At 45.5% G+C, this 19831-nt stretch overlaps 1 protein-coding gene across 5 annotated transcripts in view; it reads right to left on the reverse strand.

Annotated features, from left to right (window-relative positions):
• CTIF (cap binding complex dependent translation initiation factor) overlaps positions 1–19831 on the reverse strand; it is a gene marked incomplete at both ends in the record, with an annotated part of 236827 nt that overhangs the window by 44468 nt on the left and 172528 nt on the right. For all 5 annotated transcript variants that reach the window (XM_080714534.1, XM_080714533.1, XM_080714532.1 and 2 more), the window contains one exon: positions 396–551. In XM_080714534.1, coding sequence (XP_080570660.1) covers positions 396–551 — 156 coding nt within the window. The remainder of the gene's footprint in view (positions 1–395; positions 552–19831) is intronic.

Here is a 19831-nt window from a genome sequence, read left to right on the forward strand (position 1 = left end):
TTTTTTCAGATGAAACTTAGAAGCAAATATGTTCCTTATAAAACAATTCAATGGTGCACTAATCCAATCCAGAGATCTGTTCATTGAAATAATACCCTCCTAGGCCTCTCTCTGTAGTCAGTGTTCTAGATTAGAAATGACTGACGTCTGGGCTAAAAATAGTTTCACTTTATATAAACTCAATAAATAAAAACCTGGTTTTCCAAGTACAAGCATGGGGAATTGCATTTTTTCTTTACCAAAGGATCGATCCCTTTATAAGCTGGCCAACCTTGTAGCTTTGGAGTGTTTCTGCGCCCAACTTCCATTTCTTTGGGGCCGAGGGCGGGGCCTGAACGGGGCGGGGCCTGGACGGGGCGGGGCCAGGCCTGCGTGGGGCCCAAGCGCTCTCTTACCTCCCTGAGGCACGTGTAGATGGGGCACACGAGCACGCGGAAGGGCTCGCCGGTGCTACTGCGCATGGTTCCGAACACCTCGCACAGGAAGGTGATGAAGCCCAGCCAGCGCTCCACGTCCTGCTGCTGTAGCTCTTCGCGCACCGTGAAGTCCTTCTGTAGAGGCACAAGAGATGGTGTCAGCCTTGCCTGGGCTGGGGAGGGGGCCCGGGCACTACCTGCTGTGCCGCCTACCCACTGTCCAAGGGCTGGCCCCGCGCAGCAGGCAGACCCCAGGTGTTAGATGAGACGGGGCGGGTAACCCGGTGCTCACTGGGGGCAGCAGGACGCCCTGGATGATTCTGGACGCAGACTCTCCAGGTGTCTCTGGGGTGTGGGCACAGCTCCCCATCCTCTGGGCATTCCCCAGCCCTCCTTCCCAGAGGCACTCAGCCAACCCCGAGGAGGGTGGATGGAATGGGGGCTGGCGCCCTCCCCAGAATCACCTCGGTCACTCAGCTCCCTGTGGCTAACCTGTCCTCTTTGGCTAATTCCCAGGTTACAGGCTCTCTCAGGTAGGGTAACCAAATCACTGCCTGCCTGCACTGGGTCAGCGTTTGGCCACCCGGGTCTGTCCTCGCCTGGGCACTGGGATAGAAACACAAGTACACTCATCCATCCATCCATCCATTCATTCCTTCATTTATTCATTTTTTTCCTCCTTAGGAATATTATTGTGCTGTTTGCCAGACACTATATTGGGGGTAGGATAAGGTAAATTCCCTCTTAACTATGATATAAGAGAGATGGTATTCGAAGCATCCAGGGGGTTCCAGTAAATTAAGTGACTTAGGGAACCCAGAGGTAGGAGGTATTATTCTGAACTGAAAACTAGGGCCCCCAAGAGGTTCAGATCCTTATATGGGGACAAGTATCTAGAATAGTCAAACTCAGAACACAAAGTAGAATGGTGGTTGCCAGGGTCTGGGAGCGGAGGACACGGGGAATCATTTAATGGTATAGAGTTGCAGTTTTGCAGGATGATGAAGTTTTAGAGTTTGGTTTTACATAGCAATGTGAATATAGTTAACATTACTGAACTAGAAAAGGTTCATTTGAAGTTCATAGAAGAGGTAAATTTGGTTGTTTTTAAATTAAAAAATAAAAACATTCTCGAATGCATTTCCCATCCAATATAATTTTTGATTCAACTCTGAGGAGTCTTGGTATTGAAGAATAGAAAGGGAAAACTGAAACCCAAACCAGGTAGACTCATGAAGTTATGTCAAAATAAGTATATTTTGGTTATAAGAGTGAAACAAGAGTCAAAGTAATCCTTGAAAGATACTTAATTTTAGCCAGGTGTGGTAGAGCATGCCTATAATCCCAGTACTTGGAAGGTTGAAAGGAGAGGATCACAGGTTTGTGGCCTCAGCAATTTAGAGAGACTGGCAACTTAGCAAGACCCTGTTTCCAAATAAAAAATAAAATGGGGGTGGGGGTATTGCTCGGAGGTAGAATGCCTCTGGGTTCAATCCCCAGTACCACACACACATACACACATACTCAAAAAAACCCCTAAATTTTTATTTTTAAAATTCATTTCACTTTTTAATTTATTTTAATTCAATTTTTCTGAGACAGGGTCTATCTATGCTATGAAGACTGGTCTAGAAGTTGTAAGTGACCAGCCTGCCTCAGCCTTTCATGTACTGGGACTATAGGTGTGTACCATCAGGCCTGGCTGGTATTTAATTTTTAAAAGTAACTTAAATGAGAATTTTAGAGTAGTACTGACTTAATAATCCTAGATTAAATTAGTAATGGCTGTTATATACTTGTGAAACTGAAGAGCTTCTGTTCAGCAAAGGAAACTGTCAAGAACCTCAATCGAGAGCCAACAGAATGGGAGACGATTTTTGCCACCTACACCACCGATAGAGGACTAATATCTAGAATATACAGAGAACACAAGAAACTTAACACTTTAAAAACAAATAATCCAATCAAAAAACGGGCAAACGAACTAAGTAGACACTTCACAAAAGAAGAAATTCAAATGGCCAATAAATGCATGAAAAAAATGCTCAATATCATTGTCAATCAGAGAGATGCAAATCGAAACTACCCTGATACTCCACCTAACTCCAACTAGAATGGCAATCATTCAAAACACAAACAACAACCAATGCTGGCGAGGGTGTGGAGAAGTGGGAACTCTAAAACATTGTTGGTGGGATTGCAAATTAGTGCAACCACTTTGGAAAATGGTATGGAGGAAGAATGGAAACAAATCTACCATTCGATCCAGCAATACCACTTCTGGGTATCTACCCCAAAGAAAGGAAACCAAACTACCAAACTAATGCATGTGTATCTATGTTCATAGCTGCACAATTCACCGTAGCCAAACTATGGAACCAGCCAAGATGTCCATCAACAGATGAATGGATTACAAAACTGTGGGATAGGTACACAATGGAATTTTACTCAGCCATAAAAAAATACTATTGTGGTATTTACAGGGAAATGGATGGATCTTGAGGACATTAAGCTAAGGGAGATTAGTCAGTCGCTAATTTCCCTAATATGTGAAAGCTAGGGTGAAAGGGGTCATAGGAGGAACTCCAGGTGAAAAAGGAGATCCTATAGAGGAGCAAATAAGGCAGCCTAACTGTGGGGATGGGAGGGGGAGAAGGAAACTCTTTAAGGCGCATGATGTACTTATTCATATCGAAGTCAACCACTAAACCAAGCATGGGAGGGAGGGATGGGGAGGGAGTGGGGTGGGGACTGGGTGGGGGCTGGCTGGGTGATGTGTGCATTTATATCTACACAATTTTTTTTATCCCATTATGATGTATAAATACAATGCACTAATAAAAATATATTTTTAGGAACTAAAGAGCTATAAAAACTTGTGGGATGTGGTCAAAGCTACAACAACTAAATTGTTGAGGCTGGTTGAAAACATGCTATCCTCCTGTTTCAGCCTCCCAAAGCTACCACAAGATGTTAACTTACAATCTTAACTATATTTTGGCTATTAGATAAAGAAAGAAAATGTATGATCTAAACTTAGTTTTCTAGCCGGTCATGGTGGTGCATACTTATAATCCTAGTACTTGGGAGGCTGAGACAGAGGACAAAAGATTACAGCCAGCCTCAGCTACTTAGTGAGGCCCTCTGCAATTTAGTGAGACTCTGTTTCAAAATAAAGAATAAAAACTAGGGCTGGGGGTGTAGCTTGGAGGATTCAATTCCCAGTTCCATAAAAATATAAAAATAATAAAAAAAAAATCTGAACTTCCGGGAAGATGGCGACCGAGAAAAGCGGGGCTTAAGAGCCCTGCTAACAACCAATCTCCATTACCACAAAATCAGCGCCTTTCATAGCCAGAAAACACCATCACCAGAGAAACAAAAAAATCATCAGGCTCCAGAGAGAAAGCGGACTGAGAACAGAGCTCAGAGCCACAGAGGAGATACACCGGCCTCATTCCCGAGGACGCGGCAGCAGCGCCATACTGCCGGCGGCAGCAGCGAATTCACCGGACGGCTACAGCAAGCCGAGGTGAGCCACTGCGAACAGCCAGGTGGGATCTTTCAGCGCAGGGAGCATCTAAAGCTCCCAGTGGCTGAGCTCAGCACACACTGCAGGAACTCAGAGTGGAACTCAAAACCAAGAAGAAATACGCCAGCCTCAAGGCCAAGGGCATAGCAGCGGCACCATATTGCCACCAGTGGCAGCAGCAACGAATTCACCGAGTCCAGTACAGCTACATCTGCATACTCAAGAACAGTGAGTCAAATTGCGGGCCACAGAGGAGAAATCCCAGTACTGCACTCCCTGGGACTTGACCCAGTGGGGGAGTGGTGGTGGCAGAGATATCACACCATAGGAGAACGTGCAACCTGGCACCCCCCATAGTCTAAAGCAGCCTCTATCGACTCCCTGGGTCGGAGACTCTGTGATACAACCCAGTAAAGGAGTAGTGGGGTCTGAGATACTACAGACTCGAGATCCAGATCACCTTAAGTGAAGTCATAGTGACCCAAGGGAAGAACCCAGAGAAGGCACAAACTTCCGAAATCATGGGAAAGAGGAATAACACTGGAGCAATGAATGCCCACAACCCCACAACATCAGAACCCGATAAAACAGAAAATCAGAGATTTCTAGAAGATCAAATCAGGAAAATAACTGTAGAAATAATAGAGGTGCTTTGAAAAGAACTCAGAGAGAGCCAAAAAGAGATAAAGGATGCAATTAATGAAGTAAAAGGCCTCAATTCAAAGCACAAACAACCGATTAGACCACATGGAGAACAGAATCTCGCTCTTAGAAGATGATCATTCCAAAAATGAACGCATAGTTTCTAATCTAGAAAAAAATATCTGACAGCAGGAATCTGACATTGAAGAAATATGGGCCCATTTTAAGAGAGCTAACCTAAGAATAATTGGAATAGAGGAGGGAAAAGAAAGTGAAACCAAAGGGATCAACAATCTCTTCAAGGAAGTAATAGCAGAAAATTTTCCAAACATAGAGCAAGAGGTTAATACACAGGTCCAGGAAACTTATAGAACTCCCTTCAGACAGGATCGGAGAAGAGGATCCCCACGCCACATAATTGTCAAAATGACCAATGTGGAAGCCAAGCAGAGAATCTTAAAGGCAACAAAAACAAAGGGCCAAGTGACATTCAGAGGCAAACCAATTAGAATCACTCCAGACTTCCCAAACCAAGTCATGAGAGCCAGAAGGGCTTGGAGTAACATATTCCAAACTCTGAAAGAAAACAACTTCCAGCCAAAAATTTCCTACCCAGCAAAACTTTCTATCAAATTAGATGGAAAAATAAGAAGCTTCCATGACAAACAGAAACTGAAGGAATTTATGTCTTCAAAACCAGCACTAGAGAAAATACTCAAAGAGATTAACTACAAAGAAGAAATAGGTAACACACACCAGAACCAGAGAAACAAGATTTTCCATCCAACACACAACTGAGATTGGTTATCTGTGGAGATTCATTATTTATGTTAGTCTTTTACCTATCTCTAAATTGTATTGTTTGCCTTTATTGTTGTTAATTTTTAGGATGTCTAGTTGGAATATTAATATACCTTCAGTTATAGCATTTGGAAATATTTTATCCCATTTTTTAGTAACTTTTAACTCTGTTTACATTGTCTTTGGATATACAATATTTTTTATTTTTTAGGGAGTTTGTATACTCTTCTGTTGCCTGTGCCATAGAAATCATATCCAAGAAATCACTGCCAATTTCAATGTTGTGAGGTTTTATGACCCAGATTTTCTTCTAAAAGTTTATAGTCTTAAGATTTATATTTAGGTCTTTTGCCTATTTTGAGTTAATATTTGTATATGGGATTAGGTAAGGGTCCAATTTTATTCTTTTTCCATGTAATTATTATTTTTCAACAATATTTAGTTAAAAGATTATTATTTCCACCACCAAATGTTCGTGGAAACCTTGTCAAAAATAACTTGACAATATAGGGAAGAATTTAGCTCTAGGCTTTTATTTAACTCCAATGGTTTATATATCTGCCTTTAGAATAGTACTACACTGTTTCAATTATTGTAGCTTTATATGGTTTGAAATCAGAAAATATATATCTTCTAGCTTTGTTCTTTTTCAAGATTGTTTTGGGTATCTAGAGTCCATATTCCATATTAGGATAGATTTTTTTTCCTGAAAAATATATAAATATATGATAGTTTCACCTAAAAAAATAGAAAAAAAAATTCTCTGGTAAGAAAGAAAGCAAAAAGAAATATTGAAATGTTATCTTTAAGTCATCAAAACTTGGTATCAGACAAATGAAACTGTTATGTGAAATTATCATTTTTAATTTTGGATAAAATTATAATACTATAATCTATAATACTAGATGTCAACCACTAAGCCAAGCATGGGAAGGAGGGATGGGGAGAGAATGGGGTGGGGATTGGGTGGGGGCTGACTGGGCGATGTGTGCATGTATGCCTACAAAAGTTTGTATCCCACTATGATGTATGAATACAGTGCACCAATAAAAAATAAATTAAATCTAAAAATAAATAAATAAATAAAACTAAAAAAAAATCTAATTCCGAGTACTGGTATTATAGGCATTTGCCACCAAGCCTGGCTCTCCAAATTTTAGAAAAGAAATAAAAGCCAGACGAGATGAAAAGCCATAAAATAAAATGAAAAGTTATGAAAGAATTCCCTTTGTAAGGTCTTTAAAATGGACTTTTATAGGTAAGTTCATTCAAACTTGCAAAAAATTAGATAACTCTTCTCCTTTGGATACTGATCTAAAACACAAGGAAAGATAAGCCTTCCCACCAGTTCCCTAACCCAAATCATACTGATAGTAAAATATAAACAAGGAAATGTATAGGCTACTCTCTCTCATGTGAATAGACGAGAAAGTTCTCAGTGAAACACTAGCAAACAGATCCATTATAATTAAGTAGATTTTTATCCTGTGAAGGCAAAGATAATTCAGTATCAAAGATAATTTGGTAAATTAAAGATGATTTAGTATCATGTATTAATGTAACACATGACATCAATAGTCCTGATTAAAAAACAGGAACATTAAAAAACCTTTGTAAAGGAGGAAACAAATTTATTAAATTATGTATATTTAAAATCAAAGAGAACCCTCTGATAAAGATTAGAATTAGGTGGGCATGGTGGCACCGCTTTTATCCTAGTACTTGGAAGGCTGAGACAGAAGGATCACAGGTTTGAACCAATCTCAGCAACTTAGTGAGACCCTGTTTTAAACTAAAAAATAAAATAGGGCTGGGAGTATAGTTAAGAGTAGACCATCTCTGGGTTCAACCACCAGTACAACAACAACAACAGATTAGAATTGGATGGAGTTTAGTAAATAATTAATAAGAATTTTTTTATTTGTTAATTTGTTTTTTGGTCTAGTGGGGACTGAACACTGGAGCATCCTACCTCTGAGCTATACACCTAGTCCTATTTTTTTATTCTTTATTTTGAAATAGGGTCTCACTAAGTTGCAGAGGGCCTCACTCAGTAGCTGAGGCTGGCTGTGACCTGTGATCCTCCTGTCTCAGCCTCCTAAGTGCTGGGATTACAAAAAAAAAAAAAAAAAAGACAGCTTCATGGCTGTCTTTTATGACAGAATTTACAAGTGAGCTAATTTTCATGCACCAAAGACCATTATTAAAGCAACAAAAAATGAGGTAATATTATTAAGAAATATACAAGATTTCTATGAAGAAAATGAAAATCTAAGCTGAAGGACTTGAGAAACTGTCCTGAACAAGTGAAAAAACACCTACTATTTCTAATGGCGAGGCAGCATTGTAAGGATGGTAGTTTCCTTTGCATCGGTTTCATTCCAATTTGTACTTCATATCCTGTCATGAACTTTTTTTTTTTTTTTAAGAGGGAAGAGGGTATAGAGACTTGAAAAAAAATATCCTAAAAGTAATTTGAAAGAATAACAAGGGAAATAACTAACATCAAAACAAAACAAGATTGGAAGGAGTTATATTACTTTTAACCTATTCTAAAGCTTTAATAATTAAAAGACTATGGGACTGACAGACAATGGACAGCTAGATCAGATAGCTCAGAAACAAATTTGGCATCCATAAGGGCTTATCACATGATCCCAGGAGGACCACAAATCAGAAGCATTGTTCACTTGAGCAGCGTTGCAGGGACAGCTGTCTAATATTGGGAGGAAAATAATTTACAGTCCCACTTCATACTGGGCTCTGAAATGAATTCCAGATGGAATAAAGAGGCATTTTTTTTAACAAAAGACAAACCATAAAAACTTGAAGAAAATGAAATTGAGTATCAAATTTCTGGATAGGAAAGGGCTTTCTACATTAAAACAATAGAGGAATGAATCAGAATATTATAAACACACTTAAAAGGCAATTGATATGTTGGGAAAATATCTGCAATAAATGTGACCAAGGGTAATGGTCCTAATATATAAACAGTGTGTTCAAATTTGTAATGAAAGTACTAAATCCCTTATGGACAAGTGCAGAAAGAACATTAAAAGGTAAAACTATATGTCAAAACATATATTGCTAATAAATAAATAAATAAATAAATAAATAAATAAATACCAGTAGCAATTAAATGAATGAAAATATCTTTCTTTTTCCATCTGCTATATTAGCAAAAAGAATTTTTTTTTTTTTTTTTGGTGGTACTGGGGGTGGAACCCAGGGCCTTTTTACCTCCACGCTATACTCCTAGATCTATTGTATATTTTATTTGGGAACAGGGTCTCCCTAAGATGCTGAGAGCCTCACTAAGTAGCTGAGGCTGGCTTTCAACCTGTGCGCTTCTCCTGTCTCAGCCTCCCAAGTGCTGGGATTACAAGTGTGCACCACCATGCCCGACTAGCAAAAATTTAAAACACAGTAATTTTTAATGCTGGTAAGGATGCAGTGAGACAGGCTCTCTCATATATGGGCAGTTTGCACTGGTACGACTTTCCTGCAAAACCTTAATCTAAGGCTTAAAAGTGTTTTTTTAATTGTTTGATCTATTAATTGTACCTCTGGGTAATTATCATAAAGAAATAATGAAAAGTAACAAGAAATATAAGTTTAATGCACATAAAAATTCAACAACCTATACCTCTAACAACAGGGGAATGATTGAACAGATGATGATCCATAGCCTCGCTGAAAATTATGTTTATGAAATGTTTATAGTAGCATTGGAAATACTTACATCATGCTAAATAAGAAAATAAAGTAAACCCAAACAGTACCCAATAATATCTTTTATCCATGGATAAAATAAAATATCCTTAAAGAAAAAAATGAGAAAAAAAATTTTTTTTTTTGGTGGTACTGGGGTGGAACCCAGAGGCTTTCTACCTCCAGGCTATACTCCCAGACCTATTTTATATTTTATTTGGAAACAGGGTCTCACTAAGTAGCTGAGGCTGGCTTTGAACCTGTGCGATCCTCCTGTCTCAGCCTCCCAAGCGCTGGGATTACAAGTGTGCGCCACCACGCCTGGCTGAGAAAATTTAAAAGTATTTAATAGTAATTATTACTTAATAGTGGAACTATGATCATTATTCTCTTTATTAATTTTTGGGTTTCTCTAATAGAAAATTATTTCTATAACCATTAGAAATTAGAATAATTTTCTAATAGAAAATTATTCCTACAACCAATAGAAAATATAGGAAATTATTTCCATAACCATTTCTTCTTATAATCAGAAAAACAACTGTTGACTATTGTGACCCCCTTCCTTGCTTTTTCTGAGCCGGACAGTGGAACTCTTGGTAAAAGGGAAGATCTGGCAGCTAGCAGCGATTTGCACTAGAAGTGTGGTGAAATGGGGTGTGAACATGGCTGCCCTGGAGGCCACCAGACCCAGCCTGCGTGTCTCCTCTTGATGCATGAGTTAGAGGTTGCCAGCTTTCCCTCCTGAACAAGGAGCCTCTTTCTGCCAACTGAAACTAGCCATTCCTTGGGTCTCCGACTCTGCCCCCAACCTCAGCCTCTTGTATCCAAAAGCAGCAAGGGGCCTCAGCTCCATGGCAGCCATTTCAAAGTCTGGTATTTGGCTCTAGGTTCTCATCTGACTGGCAGGCTCCCTCCCAGTAACCCCTACTGCCTTTCCCCAAACTTTAAGGCTACCATTTAAGCCCTGTTTCCTGCCTAAAACTATTTATTGACGTACTGCTATTTCCTGCACCGGCCACATCAATAAGCCCTGAAAGCCATTCAGTGTCTCAGGTTTCTCAAAGCATTCTGGGAAATTCTTCCCACTCTGGATAACCACATGAACTCTGGCGTGGTGAAGACCTGTGGCCAAGCCAAAAACAGCTGTGTTCAGGCAGAGGGGGGAAAAACACCCTCTCCCCAGCCCCTGTGGCCCTGTGGGCAGCCACAGCAGGGAGATGCTGCTGCGGAGAGGAGGGAGGGGCTAAGGCACAAGGACCACAGTGTATTTTGACACTTCCTGAGGTCGATGGGCACCCCCACCTCCAATCCCTGCAAATTCACTGTCATTATACTCTTCCTCTTTTAAAATAAATGACCAAGGGAAATCTGTCCATCGAAACTCAACCTCCCCAGGGACTGTGGTCTGTTCCTGTCTAAAGAAGTGGGCACGGTTGTCCTCTCCCTGGGGTACGCGCACTTTCAGTTACTGCTGGCAGGAGGTTTATTTTCTCCTTGAGAAGCTGGGATGCACGGTGGGTGAGGTAGGCTGCGGGGCACTGGGGACAGCCCAGCTACAGTGGGCCCAGATATTCTTCTCCCTGCCAATTAGTTGGGGGCTTAAAAGAAGTATTGGATAGGATTCTTTATACTGGCAAGAGGAAAATAATCTTCAAATCAAAGATGCTTTTTTTGTTTATTTGGCTAAATCTTCCCTCCCTTCAAAGTTCTGCTTCAATATCACTTCTTCAGAGAGGCCCTGTGACTACTTTTTGGGGGGAGGGTAGTAGGAATTGAACTCAGAGGTATCTTACCTCTGACTTAGACCCCTGGCCCTATTTTGTTTTTTATTTTGAAACAAGATCTCACTATGTTGCTGAAGGTCTTGCTATATTGCTAAGGCTAGCCTTGAACCTGTGATCCTCCTGTCTCAGCCTCTGAAGTACCACAATTATAGGCACACACTACCATGCCCTGGCTCCTCTTACTCCCCCTCCTAGCCCTTATGACCCGATATTGGGGCCTATATTTGTTGATGATCTGATGCTTCACCAGGAGGAATTTCAGAAGGGTAGGTAGGGATCTTGTCTGTGGTATCCATTGCTCTTCCCTGGAATGAGACCTGGCTTACAGCAGGTGTTCAATGTATGAGGACCAGATGGATAAATACTCCATAAGTGATCAGGTACCTCTTCTCTAAAAGGCCTGTGCTGCTGCCGCTGCTCCTTCTCCTCCTTTTTGTGGTACCCATGGGTATTCTACCTCTAAGCTATCAATTTTATTTTTTGCTTTGAAACAGCATCTCCCTAGGTTGCCGAGAGTCTCACTATGTTACTGAGGCTGTCCTTAAACCTGTGATCCTCCTGTCTCAGTCTCCCAAGTTCTAGGATTCCAGGTGTGTGCCATTGCACCTGGCTCCCGCCCTTCTTTTATGTCTAAGACTTGAGAGTAGAGCAGTAGTATGTTTCAGCTTTCTTCTAATTTGCGGCCGAACTGACCCTGGGTATCCCCGGAAGGTTCCTGCCCCACCAGAGTCACTATCACTTGGGAGGATCCCAGCACAGGAGCCTCATTCTTTTTCGTGTGGTTTGTTTTATTATTTAATATACTTTTATTGCAGGACGTATAGTCTCACGTCATGATGTAAATCATAGTGATAGTAACGTAGATGCACACAACACTTCAGGAGGCTTATTCCCAAAGCAGGCAAGGCTGTCCTTTCTTGGCTTGGCTTTGCATCAGCGGTGAGCCCAGGGTGTGGGGTGGGGGGAGTCCCCAAGCCTAGAGCTTCTCTGGACTACGGAGCTGGGGACACCAGCGGGCCACTTTTGGCCCCAGACAGGACCTTGAATGTTCCATTTGCTGCCCTTTCCTGGGACCTCTGGGCCTCACGAAACACCTGGGAATCCTTGTGAAAAAGGATTCAGGGATGGCAAACAACCTCCAGTTGGTTTCTGTGACTTAGGACCAAAAGAGAACCAATCAGTGCAGCAAATGTCTCCTCCTCTGTGATGGAGCATGGGTTCCTGCGCCCTGTAGGGGGCTGGGGCTGGGAAAGGGGAGGGAGGGGAGAGGCTGGGGCTGGGGGGCAGTGCTTCCAGCAGGGTGTGGGAGTGGAGGAGGCTGAAGGAGGGCACTGGCAAGCTCCTGGGCCTCCTCAGGCCTCTGACATGCCCACTCAGGGCAGCTTCTGGGAAGGACCGCCCAGGCCTTGGCGTCAGTCTGACCGGGTCAGGCAGATCGCCTTGGCTTCCATGAGTCACATGTGCACTGGACCTGGCGCACAGGAGGTGTACGAGCAGCAGGGAGACCTCCGGTAGGTAGTTGTCTCCTGAGTCACTCTGTCCACTGAAGTCTGCCCTGGGGTGGCTGCCCCTCCTCTGTCGAGCTGTGAGTTCAGCCCCAGCCAAAGGATGCGTCCGCTGGGCTGCACGCACTGCTGGCCCCCATGGCTGCCTCCTGGCCACAGCTGCCAGGCTTGATTCATTCCCGCTGGGCCGAGGCTGGGCCCTGGGGCTCTACCACGCCTAACTCTGATTCTGACTGGCAGGCCATTGTGTGAGCGTGGAATCTGGCGGTCATCTGCCATGGCTGCGCATCCTGTCTGGGGAGAAGGATAGTGAGCGCGGGCTCCGCCCCAGGGCCAGTTGCTCACCTTGAGTTCTGATGCCGGCTGGGTCCTGAGCCACTGCCTGGGGTTGGGTGTGTGCTTCGTCACTGCAGGCTTGGCTCTTTCCCTGAGTATCTCTGACCTCCCTGGCTCACGACCCATCCAATCGCTAACCCCATCCAATGGGGTTACCCCAGGGTTTCAACCTGCTCTGCCCCTAGACACTTGGGATTCGTGGTTGCCAAAAACAGAAGCCCCCTCAAACTAGCTTGGGCGCTCAGGGCCCGGACTGTTGGACGCGACAGGAAACCCGAGGGCACGGCCACAGGGCGCACAGGGCTCAGGGCGATGTCCTCTCTCTGCCTCTCCCTGCCTGGCCTTTGACTCACATCTGACCACTCTCTCTCCTGCCATGGGCAGGGCGTCCCTCTGACATGGCGGAGGCGGCTGTCAGATGTTCCCAGCCCCTCTCATAATAGTTTGAGAGCCAGAAGGAAGACAGAGCCCCTCTTTCCTAGTATCTAACCCTCAGGGATAATGGAAGGATTGTAACTGGCCCTACGCACCACAGGACTGTCCTGCAGACCAGTCACTGTGACTGTGGAGATGGGGTTCCCTGACTGGCCGGCCCAGGTCATGTAGCCATTGTGTACTGGGCTCTGTGGGCCCTGAAGATCCCTTGACTGAAGACAGAGGCGATGCTGCCCAGCTGCAAACATGGCCCCTGCCTGGGACCATCAGGCGGCTGCTGCTCAAGCCTAAATTCTCCCAAGCACCCTGCCAAATCTCCTGCATGCCTGTCTGCCTGCTGTTCTTTCTGTGCCCCACAAAAGAATGAAGAGTGACATCATAGAATGCTCCTGAGCTGGGCATGGTGGGGCACACTTGTAATCCCAGTACTTGGGAGGCTGAGACAGGAGGATCTCACAGGTTCGAGGCCAGCCTCAGCTAGTTAGTGAGGCCCTCCTCAACTTAGTGAGACCCTGTTTCAAAACAAAGAATGAAAAACAGGGCTTGGGGTGTAGCTTGGAAACAGAATGCCCCTGGGTTTAATCTCCAGCACCTCCCCACAGTAAACAAAAAATAAGAATAGACACACAAATCATGCCCCAAATGCCTGCCCTTTAATCATTATTAATAATGACTGGGGATCGCCTCTGTGGCTGATGGCTCATGCCACTAGGGCTGGGGTTACTTTCGCCCTAGCACTTGGCTTTAGGCAGAGTGCTCTCACTGTGGCTGGAAGCTGCCATCAGCTACTTCTAGTTAAATCTAGATCATTCTCGAGACACATTCCAAGCTCCCCAGGCTGTGAGCACCTAGAATATTTCTGTTGGCAAAATCAGGTCAGGTAGGCTGAGCCCCACTCATCCGCATCATCCACAGAGCGGGCGGGAGCGGTGCAGGGTGCCGGGGGAAGCTGATTCAGTGGGAATTCTGTCTCACACTTATGCAGGCGTGAAGCCTCATTCTCAGGCAAGGGAGCCAGCACCTGCTGTGGCTGTGGCCTCAAGAAACCCTCAGAAAGGGCTGGAAGTTTTCCTTTCAGCTGAGCGGGGAGGGAGGACGGCACTGGGACAGGCAAGGAATAGCAGGGCATACCAGGAAGTCCTCAGGCTTGGGCTGGGGAGGACACAGGTGCACCTCTCCAGCCCGGGTGGGTGGGTCGGGGTAGGCTGAGGTCGACCTAAAGGCAGCTCAGGGTTCAGACACAGGGCAGCCCGCTCTCATCCTCCGCCTGCCTCGTATCAATCAGTGTCTCTCTGTGCATCCACACCACATGCTTCCTGGGCTCTATGGCTCTACCCCACGGCGTCTTATTGAAGCGTGGGCACCCTGGGTCTCACCTACTTCTGAGGTTGACCGGGTTGGAACCTTGGTTTCTGTTTCTGCTTCTGATGCTCTCTCTGCCTCTAAAAAGCATCCTGCTGGAAAGGGCCCCTCACACAGACATGATAGCCAGCCACCTCTGTCCTGCGTGTCCCTCCAGATTCCCTGGGAGGGAATGGGGAATCTGTTTGTAGAATAGGGATTCCTCCCTGGCTGGCTGCCACTCTGCTAGGAGAGGGGCCGAGGGCTTGGAGACAGGTATCTACCTGGGCTTGCCCCAGTACGGGTGCGTGGTAGTCATTATGCAGGGCTCTCTCTGGGGACGTGGTGTGTGAGTGTGTGTGTGTGTGTGTGTGTGTGTGTGTGTGTGTGTGCATTCTCACTCTGGCCTCAGCTTGAGGAGCAGACCAATTGCAAAATGAAGGCAACAAGGCTAGCCAAATGCTGTCTGTGCCTCTGGATCCACATCTGTAAGATGGAAAAAGACCATTTAACTTGCAGCCAGAGTCAATGAGGTGATGGAGTCATGAAACAGATGTAGAAACCCTCCTTAAATAGAAAAGCCTTTACTACGCCTGTGTTCTGCAGTGTGAGAAACCAAGTTACACAGCAGGAAAACGTCCTATCCAGGGTTCCTGTGTAAGGAACTGTGAACTGAGGCCAGAGCCCAGCTTATCCAGTGTTTTGGTGCTTCCTAGAGTCTACTTGCAGAGTTTTGCCGGAACCAGGTTCTACGCAGAAGGTCGTGTTCCCAACTCCACACAGAAATACTGTGTGGGCTCTGGGCTGGGCGCACAGGCCATGCTCTAAAGCCGCTGGAAACTGAAGGACTTTTGAAATCCCACATTCGATGAGCAGCCCAATTACCCCTGAAATTGCTGGGAAGGCTGGCATTAAAAATAGATGATTACGCAGGCATTATTAAACTATTTAAGGAATTAGAGAAAACCCCTCGAAATAGTCACGAAAAGATTTGGCCTATACTGGGGATTCCGGAGTGACTCAGCCTGAAGCCCCAGTCCACCGGTGACTCTGAACTGTGCCACAGAGGATGTCTTCAAAAGTCACGTTAACATTTATAGGATGTCATCCCTCAAGGAAACCGCAGCGGGGGTGTGCACATCATTGCTTAGCCCTATCCCAAAGTGTTCCCTGCATGACGTTTAGCAACAAGCACGGGCGAGGCGCAGAGAGGAACAGCCGGGGGACGCTGGGAAGAGGAGGGCGCGAAGCCCATTGGCTTGGAGAAGGTCACTGTGCGCATCTGTGAACTGAGGATGCCGGCTCGTGCTCTGCCTCTGGGGATTGCATGAGGACAGAGACGCAGACCGGATTGTCATGCCTGTCATTTTCTGCGAAGACATAAAGGGGCGATGTTTGCATCAGCTCCATCTGAGCAGGCATCTCCATTGCAACAGGCCCTTCTATTTGAAGCACACTCAGCAGCTTCTCATTGGACACAATACACACCTGGTACTGAACGTAGATAACCATTATTCAATCCACAGACTCTGACTGTTTTCCCCACATGGGTGACAGACACAGAATTACGGTGAAAAGGAAGACCTGAGTACTTATATGTGATGAAGCCCAAACCCAAGAGTGTAAAAATCAAGCCGGGGCCGGGATCTGACAGTTCTGCGCCTCGACTGTGATGTCAGCGCCGTGCAGAAACCACTGACATCCAGTCTGCCTGCAGTTTTAAATGTGAACAGCTTAGCAAGCCTAGCGTTGCTTATTTGGGGGTTGCCTTGGATAGCAGATAATTCAACTGTGCTTACCAGATGATGCTGACAAATCCCTCCCACGCCAGTGTCCCCAGATTAAAAATAACACCAGCTCCCTCACAGGTCTGGGGAAGGAAGGGCCAGGAAGCTGGAGGGATCAGATGTGTCTGTCGCCTCCCAGCCTGCCTGCCTGCTCCTGCTGACGCTGTCTCTGCTGCAGGCAGAGGAAGTGCCACCAGGTGACAAGGATGCTCTGACTGGACAGAGGAGCAGAGAGGCTGGCACTGCCTCCCTCCACCAGCTCTGGCCACCACAGCCGCCTCTGCTTCCTGGGTGCCCATCCAAAGACCGTGCAGAGAGTACCAGGGGTGCTTGGGCAGGCACCTGTCTTCCTGAGTCCCATCTGGAGAATGGAGTCATTAGATGTGCCCGGCCACCTCTCACAGGTACCATGAGATTTAAATGCCTGATTCCTGTCCTTCAGGGAGGAGGGGATGTAGGTCCACAAGTGCATTTTCAGAGGAGTGATCCAGAAGGGCACCCCTCTGCCTGGGAGCATCCCCCACCCTGGAAAGCCACAGAGCCTGAGGTTGACCAGTTAGCCCCACCTTGCTAGGAGGAGGCTTTGTTTCTCCTGGTCTCCAGTCAAACAACAGAAGAAATCAACTGGCACCACTCAGAGGATCAGAAACCTGCCCTTGTATGAGAAAAGGAGAACTGGTGGGGTTTAAAGGAAGAAAACTGGGGCTAGTATAGACATTCCTGGGGTTCGCTATGAGAAACCAACAGAGGGCTGATCACAGGAGGCCTCAGAGTCCTGAACCACTTTGACAAGGATACAAAGATCATTTTGTTTGGGCTGGGAACATCTGACTCCAGCCATCTAAAGTGGGTATGTCAGGAGAATCATAGGTTTGATGACAATCTCAGCAACATAGCGAAACTCTCAGCAACCTAGTGAGACCCTGTTTCCAAACAAAAAATAAAACAGGGCAGGGGGTGTAGCTCATAGGTAGAATGCCCCTGTGTTCCATCCCCCCCAAAACAAGATAAAAACAAGAAAGGAGTGGTCTATGGTAGGCACACACTTGAGCCTCAGCACCTTAGTGAGACCCTGTTTCAAATAAAAAAAATGAAATAGGGATGGGGTTGTATTTCAGAGATAGAAAGCCCCTAGGTTCTATTGCCAGTATGAGAGAGGGAAAGAGAGAGAGGGGGGGGGAGGGTAGTCTAATGAAACTGTAGGTCTCCAACTTAACTTCCCAAGAAGCAAGAAGCAAGATTAGGGAGACATCTCCTCACATCAGCAACCCCAAGGGTCTCAGGAAGGAGTATGCTAACAAATATTCCAGAAGCTACGAGTGCATAAAGAGGTGCACCTGTGCTAATGCTTCTCTCCCGGTGAGCTTGGGGTGGCTGTGGGGTGGCTATGGGGTGCACGTGTTGGAGCTTACAGAGCAGGGGTGCATGGGGGTATCTACAGAAGGTCAGATGGCCACTTTCTTGTCCATGTCGGTCAGCTGCTTTCTGCTATAAATGCCCCAGCTGACCCCTTCTTCCTGCAACTGACCCACACTGACCCCAAATCATGCAGAGTAGTGAAGCGTTTGCCATTTTCAAAACTGGGCTTTCAGGGGTCATTTCCTGGCTCTGCCCTAAGCCCATACCTCCTGTCCTTACTGCCAGCGTGTGAAAGATGGCACCTGACTGAGAGCTTAGACACCAGCTGGCTTGGCTTGCCCCAGGCACGGATGGCTGAGGTGTTGGGGGCGGGGAAACCCATGATCTATAAACAGCAAATTCTTATACAAAGAAATAGGGATTCTCTTAAGGGTCTGAAATTCTTTCCACAGAAGTCTTCATAGCTGGGCATGGTGGCACTTGTTTATAATCCCAGTACTTGGGAGGCTGAGACAGGAGGATAGCAGGTTCAAAGAGAGTCTTGGCAATTTAGTGAGGCTCTTAGCAACTTGTTTTGAGACTCTGTTTCCAAAAAAGAAATAAAGAAAGAAGCAAGGCACTGGGGGTTATAACTTGGAGTTACAATGCCTCTGGGTTCATTCCTCAAAATAAAGGCCCACCCATGTGTTGAGTCTGATTCTGAGGATTCAGAGGAAGCAGTCTAATTCTATTTCTTAGATGAATATGCTCTTCGGGAAATTAGGACCACTATCTGAAAGAGCCCATGGAATCTAGGCACCTCTTTACAATCTCTCTCTCTTTCTTTCCTTTTTTTTTCTTTTCTGTTCTCATCCCTTTCTTTCTGTACTGGGTATGGAGCCAAGGTGCCTTCCACCTCTGAGCCACACCCCCACTCCTGCCCTGTTTTTTTTTTTTTGAAACAGTGTCTCATTAAATAGCTGAAAGCCTCACCAAGTTGTTGAACCTGGCTTCAAATCTATGACCCTCCAGTCTCAGTCTCCCAAGTACTGGGATTACAAGCATGCATCACCATGCCTGGCTTTTACAAGCCATTTTAAGAAATCAAAATAAAATAAGATAACACTAAAAAAGGATTCCTCCCTCTCCCAACAGGCATCTTCCCTCTTCATTAAATGGAAGAACTCACCATGGGCTTCCTTTAATCTTGGGACTCTCTTAAGACATCTCTGGCTACACAAAAAGGTGATGTCCAGGCTCCCATGTGTATTAGCCCATGAGACTGCCCATTTCTCAATGCTCACAAGCAGCATAACCCTAGATAAGTGTGACCTCAGAGAAAGCAGGTTGGGGAGAAGTGCAGGGGAAGTGTTGGGGAGGGTGCAGGGGATGCTGGAGGGGCCCAGGGATGTGGGGGGAAGGACAGTGGTCACATAGTTTCTGGGGACAGAATCTGGGCTATCATGAGGTGCTCACCAGGACTCAAGTCGTGGTTTGACAGTCTGTTCTGCAAAGAAAAGGTAACTTTGCCAGCTGAGGACCCAAATACCTGGCCAGGAGTAACACCACCTGCTTTCGTCTTCCTAAGCTAATGGTAATGTCTATTAATACAAAAAGCAAAGCAAAACCAGACACTCGTGAGTCCATGCTTTTGACGGATCCCTGCACAGGACTGTAGCTAGTTCATCTGGAGTCTACAAGCATCCATCTACCCAGCCAGCCAACAGCTACCCCCATACCCCTCACACACCATCACCCCTTCCTCCCTCCCTTCGTCCACAGATCCTCTGTCAGGTGCTGACTCTAATGTAATATACACAAGGGGCCTGGGGGAAGCAACATCCTAAGCTGCATCCAGAGATGTGCTGAACAATCAGGAAAAACTCCAGAGTTCTGACAAACTTGGGTCTGACAGGTGTCTCCAGAGGGCATCTGCTTCAATCCTGCCTGCCTTCAATCATCCTACAGGGTTTGTAAAACTATCCTATTTTTAAAGCTATTCTGGGAAGAATATTCCCAAACTTTCCCCTGCTTCTGTTTTTCCCTCCACCTGCTACTGAATGGGTGAACCCCTCGTTCAGCTAGAGCCACCTGTCTCTGGGGGCCTTGGCCAAACCTACCCTCTCTTGGTCCTAAGACCTCCCACCCCAGGCTCTGTGGAAGTCTGCTTTGCTGGGTGGGAGTTTGGCAGAAGGTT

The sequence above is a fragment of the Muscardinus avellanarius genome (assembly GCF_963383645.1).
Source record: "Muscardinus avellanarius genome assembly, chromosome: 17".
In the NCBI taxonomy this organism is placed as follows: domain Eukaryota; kingdom Metazoa; phylum Chordata; class Mammalia; order Rodentia; family Gliridae; genus Muscardinus; species Muscardinus avellanarius.